Source organism: Tiliqua scincoides, chromosome 1 (genome assembly GCF_035046505.1).
Source record: "Tiliqua scincoides isolate rTilSci1 chromosome 1, rTilSci1.hap2, whole genome shotgun sequence".
NCBI lineage: Eukaryota > Metazoa > Chordata > Lepidosauria > Squamata > Scincidae > Tiliqua > Tiliqua scincoides.
In genome coordinates this window covers 47998636-48005618 of record NC_089821.1, presented here as the reverse complement: position 1 = coordinate 48005618, position 6983 = coordinate 47998636, and the positions used below count along the sequence as shown (strand labels likewise).

Below are 6983 nucleotides of genomic sequence, written 5' to 3'. Positions count from 1 at the left end.
ATGTCTTCCTTTCTCCTGTGAGTGGGTCCCTAAAGGCAGCACATAGCTTTTTTGTAATTAATAAATTATATGTAAAATAGTTTTAAATGTAATAATAAAGTAATGTGTTTAAATTAACAACATGAAATCCATATACAAGTGTTCTTAGCTTTTATTTTGTAATGCCTTACATTTTTCTTGGATGTCTATTTTGGGGTACGTAGTCCTCTTTTGTGATTTTGACATGTGGTCACCCTGACACAAGGTGAAAGTACTTCAGTATCTTTTATTATTTGGATTGCTGTACACAGATGATTGAATCGATTTCTGGGGATTGAATAGATTTCTGGAAGAAAAGTCCATCACAGATTGCAAGCCATGAGGCGTATGTGCAACCTCCTGGTTTTAGAAGTAGGCTACCTCTGAGTGCCAAATGCAAGGGAGGGCACCAGGCTACAGGCCTCTTGTTCTCTTGCGTGCTCCCTGAATCATCTGGTAGGCCACTCTGAGATACAGGAAGGTGGACTAGAGTCTTTTGGCCTGGTCCAGCGGGGCTCTTATGTTCTAGGCACACCCCAGGAGAAAAGATTTCTCTACCAACCATTTCTGTTCATAGAAATACGGCCAGGTATATTGAAACCTTCCTATGATAGTTCCAGTGTTTACAGCAGCGACTTTCAACATTTATGGCACTAAAATTGTCAAGGCACACTATCAGTTTTTTTGACAATTAACAAGGCACACTGCGCTGCTGGCCAGGCGCTCACATCTCCCAATGGCCCTCCTCCAGTCTCCCACATGACACCTGCAGACTGTTCACAGCACACCAGTGTGATGTGACACAATGGCTGAAAATCCATGAATAACTGCAGTGGGTGACACCAACTCTAGTGAATGGGCTTAAGAATAATTCTCACATGCAAGCTGGCATGTGTCTTTAAAATATGAATGTTATCACAGAACAGCTTGGGGGATCATTTTAATTGCACAATTAGTTTATATATATATTGCAAAGGAGGATGTTTTCTTAAGAAGTATCTTTATTACAAGTTGATTAGCATACACAAATCATTTAACATACATAAAATAATTAAAAATTGCCTAGTTACAACCATATAAGTAATATAGTGTACATTTTCAAACAACTTTAAAACAAAGAGGATCAATATTTTACAAAGTACATAGAAAAGTACTTCATATACAAAGAAAGTACATGAATGTGCAAAACATCATTTTTCACAAGTGGTGGTCTTATCAGCTGAAAATGCTAGAAAAATCCTTCATTTGGTTGTTGTTTTGGAATTCCAAATGTATTAAAAAAAAAGATACATTTCCTATTCTGTGTACAATATTAAGTTTGTTTTCACTATTTAGTCAAAAAAGAAAAATAGTGGTTTTTCAAAGGGTAAACAATTTCAGTAACTGAAATCCTACAAATGAAGTCAGTTTGGTTAGTCTGATATTAAGTTACAAGCAATATTACTAAACACTAGAAAATACTGATTAATATATACAAATTCTGACATTAGTTTTATATTTATCATATAAGTAATTTGAACAAAAACACAACATTTTAGCTATCTAGACTCCACACTCAAAGTCATCACAGGTGGCAGCAAGTCAGATTGTATTAATTTTGGACTGTAAAAAAACAACATTTCTCAAAGATGAACACACACAATGTTAGCAAATGTAAAAAATCTAAAAACATTCTTCCAATTCATGTGCAAAAATGTTTTTAAAGTATCAAATTGAGCCCAATTATGTACATATTCATCAGCTCGCATTGCTGTTCTCTAGCTTTTTGCTATAAATAATTTACTCCTGTCCTTCAAAATGTCTGTTTTCAAGGATTTCAGTGCAAGTGTTTGTTTAGTGCATTTATCGTGTTATTTCATTTTACAGTGAGCAGAACAGCACATAAGATAATATACAACTTTTATATTTCTGAGGCTTTTGTCCTACCTAAGTTTGAATTTGAAACAAGTTGCTTCTTTTATCTGTCAGTTTCATTTTTCCCCATTGTTCTGAAACAAGCAAAGAGAATACCAAGCAAAACGGATGTATTCTTCAATATAGTAGAAAAATGGCAAGATACCTCTGCAGACAAAAAGGGAGCAATTAGCAGAGAAGAGCAGAAAAAAGTTTCTTACATTCCTTTTGGTGTTTAAAATTTAACTGCCTTAAAACTCTCTGTAACAAGAATTATTGATGTTTTGAAGCACTATTTGGAAATAATGCTTTCTAAGGAATAGCTCTTTTCTTAAAAAAATAGAATAATTTTTCTGAAACAGGAAAATTTAATGGAGATAGAAGATTATGGAATTGTTTGGGAAAAGTGTTCAGATTTAGATGGAAAAAGAACTGTTCTGAAATATCCCAATGCAGTGTTGCTGGCTCACCTAGATTGGAATTATATTGAAGAGAAAAGTTTTCCAGACATAGAGGTTATGTTGAGTGTTCCCCATATGGAAGAAGAGTCAGTCATTAAACAAGTTATGTATTTAAGGAAAGATGATGCTCTGAGCATTTATGGCTGTAAAACATAAGGCTGCTTGATCTGTATTAGCATCTGTTCTCACAATCCACAGTTAGGTTTTCTCGCATACTGAAAGACTTTCTGCTGTTGGCAGTGGCATGAGAGTTCTTATTAGGCATCTGAAATGCAACTCTGTATCCTGTCTATCCATTGCTGGGCACTCTGTGCATCTTGGGCACAGAAGTTATACACACGTTTACTTGTCTTCAGCTACAGAAATGAAAGAGAGGTAAAGTTATATATTGAACATTCACTTAGTTTCCAGAAGCATTTTAAGCATTATTTTAGAGTGTGTTGTGGCCAACTTGCCCTTTATGCCACTTGCCTACTTAATCTTCCAGTGATAAAGAAGATGCGTGACTGTCAAATGAGTTGGGAAATCACAGCTTCCCAGAATTTATCCACTGCATGCCCTAACAGGATTACAAATGCATGTCTTTCCTCCCTTCACCCAGTACAGGATTTACTAGACCTGCAGCAGAATCTCATCTGTAGCAAAAAAATTCCTGTGAATGGGCTCCTTAGATATTTACAAATACATTAATAATCTGACTTAATGTTGTTAACACTTACGGTGACTCAGGGCGCAATCCTAACCCATTTTCCAGCACTGACATAAGGGCAATGCAACTCCCAGGTAAGGGAACAAACATTCCCTTACTTTGAGGAGGCCTCCGTGAGTACCACCCAACTGCAGGATGCAGCACACGTCCCATTGGCACAGCTATGCCGCTGCTGGAAAGTGGGTTAGGATTTGGGCCACAGTTGCTTATGCTTCTGTGCTACCAGAAAAATATACTGTCTTAATCCAAACTATATTTGCATTAAACATACTTCATGAGTGTATGTGTCTTCAGGACTGGGATTGCAGTGGGAAGACATTTAACTCTTCCTGCCATGCCACAGTCCCAATGGAAAATGTTTCCAAAAAGAAGCTTTCTGGGTCATGATTTCTGTCAGAAATCAATGTGGTGGGACAGGCTCCTATATGCTGCAATCCTAATCACAACCAGTCCTCTCCCACTCTCCATGGTCGCTATTCAAGTAAAACCACCCACCCACCCACACGCACGCACACACACCCCGATTCCCAAACATAGGGCCAGACTATGCATATAACACATTTTGGTCCTCAGACAGTGCTTTTCAATCTTTTTGAACGAAGCTAGCTCCTCAAAAGTACGTAGTATGTACCAAGACCCAGTAACGCTACTTTTCACAGGAGGACCAAACATTAATGAATTCAAAGCTGTCCCCTTAAAGCTTTGCATATTGGTCACTTTCCAATATGAAAAAAACTGCATGCTTGAGGAGGGGGTAGAAAGGTACACACACCCCTTACATAGTGCTTACAATCTATGTGAATATGAGTGCTTGATTTTTTTAAAAAAGGAGTGAAAGGCTTGTGAAAATTCATGATTTGAAACAGATGCTCGTGGCCCATGTTATGTTGCACATGTGATGTAGATTGGTCTATCTATCCTGACGCATGATCCTGCCACATGGAATTTCCACCTTGAGGATCAAGAAATGTCTTTGGAAATTTCTGCCTTGTATTATTATTTCTGGAATGATTCATGAGAGGGTGCAATAAAGATCAATGTTCTTTCCTCTCAGGTTGAAACTGATATGTTTTGATTAGGCTCCTGACTTAGCAGATATAAACTGTTTTACACTTAAGCATGTGGTTTTTTATTTTTATTTTTGTTAAGCTAAGCCAGGGAAATGTCAGGAATGTGAAGGGGCTAGAATGGCCAGATGAAAACTTTAAAAATAGTTAGTTAGGTTTGGACTTTCATATGTGGCTGTATTTTAAGTACTAACATGAAACACTTCAAGATCCCTGGCCAGGAAGTATACTTACATCAAAGAATGCTCTCTCACTAGCATGCTTTGGAGCCCCGATTGTTGGTGAAGCAGGAATTACAGTTTCCACCTCTGCAAGGTCAATATGGCCCTTAGAGCATGCATCCTCTACAGAATCATAGTATCTTAGCTAGGAAAAAAGGAAACAGTTTGCATATTAAAAAGATAAATAAAAAAGATACTAGTGTTAGAATTTGCTGCTTTATCACAACAGCTTTCAAGTGTTTGATTAAGTGGGGGTTGGATGGAGAGCAAATAAGCAGGAAGAAACTATTTTTTTCTTTATAGTACTTTGGGTGGTTTCCACTGGAAAGATTGTTTATAAATTGTGTAAGTAAATACAGGTGAGATCTCAGTATCCACTGCTTTGGCATCCACTGATACCAGGGTCCACCTCTGAATGCCTTATAACAAGAAAAAAAGCACTAAAATCCAATTTCCTCCCTTCATGCTGTTAAACCACACTAGTTGCAAGCTTCTCAGGTTAGAGATAGCTTTAAAGACCCCTTTCAGGTTTCTTGCTCCTCCACTGTCATCCCAGAATGCATTAGTATAAACACTATACCTCAACTAGATGGGGTGAATAATGGAATCCAATGAAACATTCCATTAGATTCCATTATCCACCCCATCTAGTGGCTGAATGCGGTATAGTATCTATACCAATGCATTCTGGGGTGACAGTGGAGGAACAAGAAACCTGAAAGTGGGTCTTTAAAGCTATTTTTCCACTGATTTTAAAACAGTGAGATTGAATCTTTAAACATATACCTACAACTACAAGATGTGTTTTGTGCTCAGTTATGTTCACTACCAGATCAAATTAAAACAAACCAAAAACCAGAGTTCCTAATTTCATTTCAACCTTTGCCCTTTGAGGATGCTACAAAATCTGCTTAATGAGATTTTGCATTTAAAAAAATAAAAGTATATATGCAAAATACATCTTTTCCCTCTTTCTTGCACTGTGGATCTTGTTCTGCATGATTATCAAGACTATTCTTATAAAAAGAATACTGTGAGATACAGATTTTACCTGGTGTTTGGTAACATCTAGTACAAACCACCGAGGTTTCCAGCCTTTTAGCAAAGCTCCTCTCTTGTAAAGAGTACCTTCAAATGACCTTGGGGGAAAGAAAACATTTAAAACATTTATTATGTATTTTTGTTGTGAATTTTTTTTTTTTGGCTGAAAAATGGTATATAAATAATAATAATATAGGGCAGTGGTTCCCAAACCTTTTAGCATCAGCACCACTTTTTAAAATGACACTCTTATCAGGACCCACCTAAACCGAACAGGTTTATGAAACTTTTTAAAAGGAGATCTAGAAAGAAATAACAGTTTTATTTATTTGCGTACAAGTAATAACATTTTTATTTGTTTATTAATTTACAGAAACTTAATCCATTTCTCATAATGAAGCAGCCCCAATGAACTTTAATGAATGCTTTCTTTCCCTTTCCACATTTCTTTACAGAAAAATAAAAAGACATATAATCTGCTGAGTTTTTTGGAATTCTTTATTAGGGGCATCAACTAAGGACACAATCCTAACTGCGCCTTGGACTGGCGCAAGTCCCTTGTACCGGCCCAGAAGGGTTGCAAATGTGCCGTAAAGTAACTTAGCAAGAGTTGACTGGGCCGGTGCAGGGATTAATCAAACCTATTCACTGAGTTGGGGAGGGAGGGTTGTGTCCCTGCTTGGGCTGCAAGGGCTGAGCTTGGCTGACGCAAGGGTCTGGTTGGGCAGGGAGGAGGCAGGAGAGAGGCGTTCTGGGGTGGGGGAAAGGGCAGGCGGAGGGCAGTCCCAGGGCAGGCGGGTGGTGAGTGGGAGGCGGGGCTGGGACTCAGCTGTTATGCCGGATCCCAACCCCATTCCCCTGAGCAGTGTGGAGCAGCTGGAAGTTGCTCCGCTCTCCTCAGACTTATGCCACCTCTGGAGGTGGCACAAGTCCAAGGAGACCCATTGGGGCCGTGGTGGTTTACCTGGATATAAGGGGAAGAGTTTCTCCTTGCCTCCGGCTGAGCCACTTCAGGCCCCAATCTTGCACCAGATACAGCACAGGCCTCTTGGCCTGCCTATTCTAGTGCAAGATAGGATTACGCTTCACGATGTATTTATTTCCCTGTATTACACATGCTTGCAAACTGCAGGAACTCAGCTCCTTACAAATAGCTAGGAGCTGAGCTCTTTTGCAGGGCAATTAGCAGCTATCTGATTTTTGAACAGTCTCAGGACTGGAGGCAATTAGTTATCTGATCTTGTCATTACTTGTGTTTTCATTGGAGGCTCTGCCTAGCACTTCATGACCCAAAAGTTGGGTCCTGACCACAGTTTGGGAACCACTAATCTAGGTTCAAGAGTTATAAAAATTATTCCTGTATCACTGACTGAGGCTACAATCCTGTACATACCTGGGAGTAAGTCCTACTAAACTCAGTGGGACTTACTTTCTCAGTAGACATAAATATGATTGTGATTAATTAATATCTTCAGTAATATACACCAAACAGAACCCTAAATAATTTTTCTTTTACACATAAAGAAAATTACTTGTGTATTCTCCTATTATCTCATTAAGGATGGAATATGCT

At 38.5% G+C, this 6983-nt stretch overlaps 1 protein-coding gene across 5 annotated transcripts in view; it reads right to left on the bottom strand.

Moving 5' to 3' along the window:
- Positions 1–1083: 1083 nt before the first annotated feature.
- The window catches only part of SBF2 (SET binding factor 2), a 344987-nt gene continuing 339087 nt past the window's right edge, over positions 1084–6983 (bottom strand). For 4 of the 5 annotated variants that reach the window (XM_066639834.1, XM_066639835.1, XM_066639837.1 and 1 more), the window contains 3 exons: positions 5421–5508; positions 4383–4514; positions 1084–2728 (listed from right to left, as the gene is read on the bottom strand). In XM_066639834.1, coding sequence (XP_066495931.1) covers positions 2630–2728; positions 4383–4514; positions 5421–5508 — 319 coding nt within the window. In that variant the 3' untranslated portion in view covers positions 1084–2629. The remainder of the gene's footprint in view (positions 2729–4382; positions 4515–5420; positions 5509–6983) is intronic. The other variant, XR_010794990.1, reaches the window with a different exon arrangement.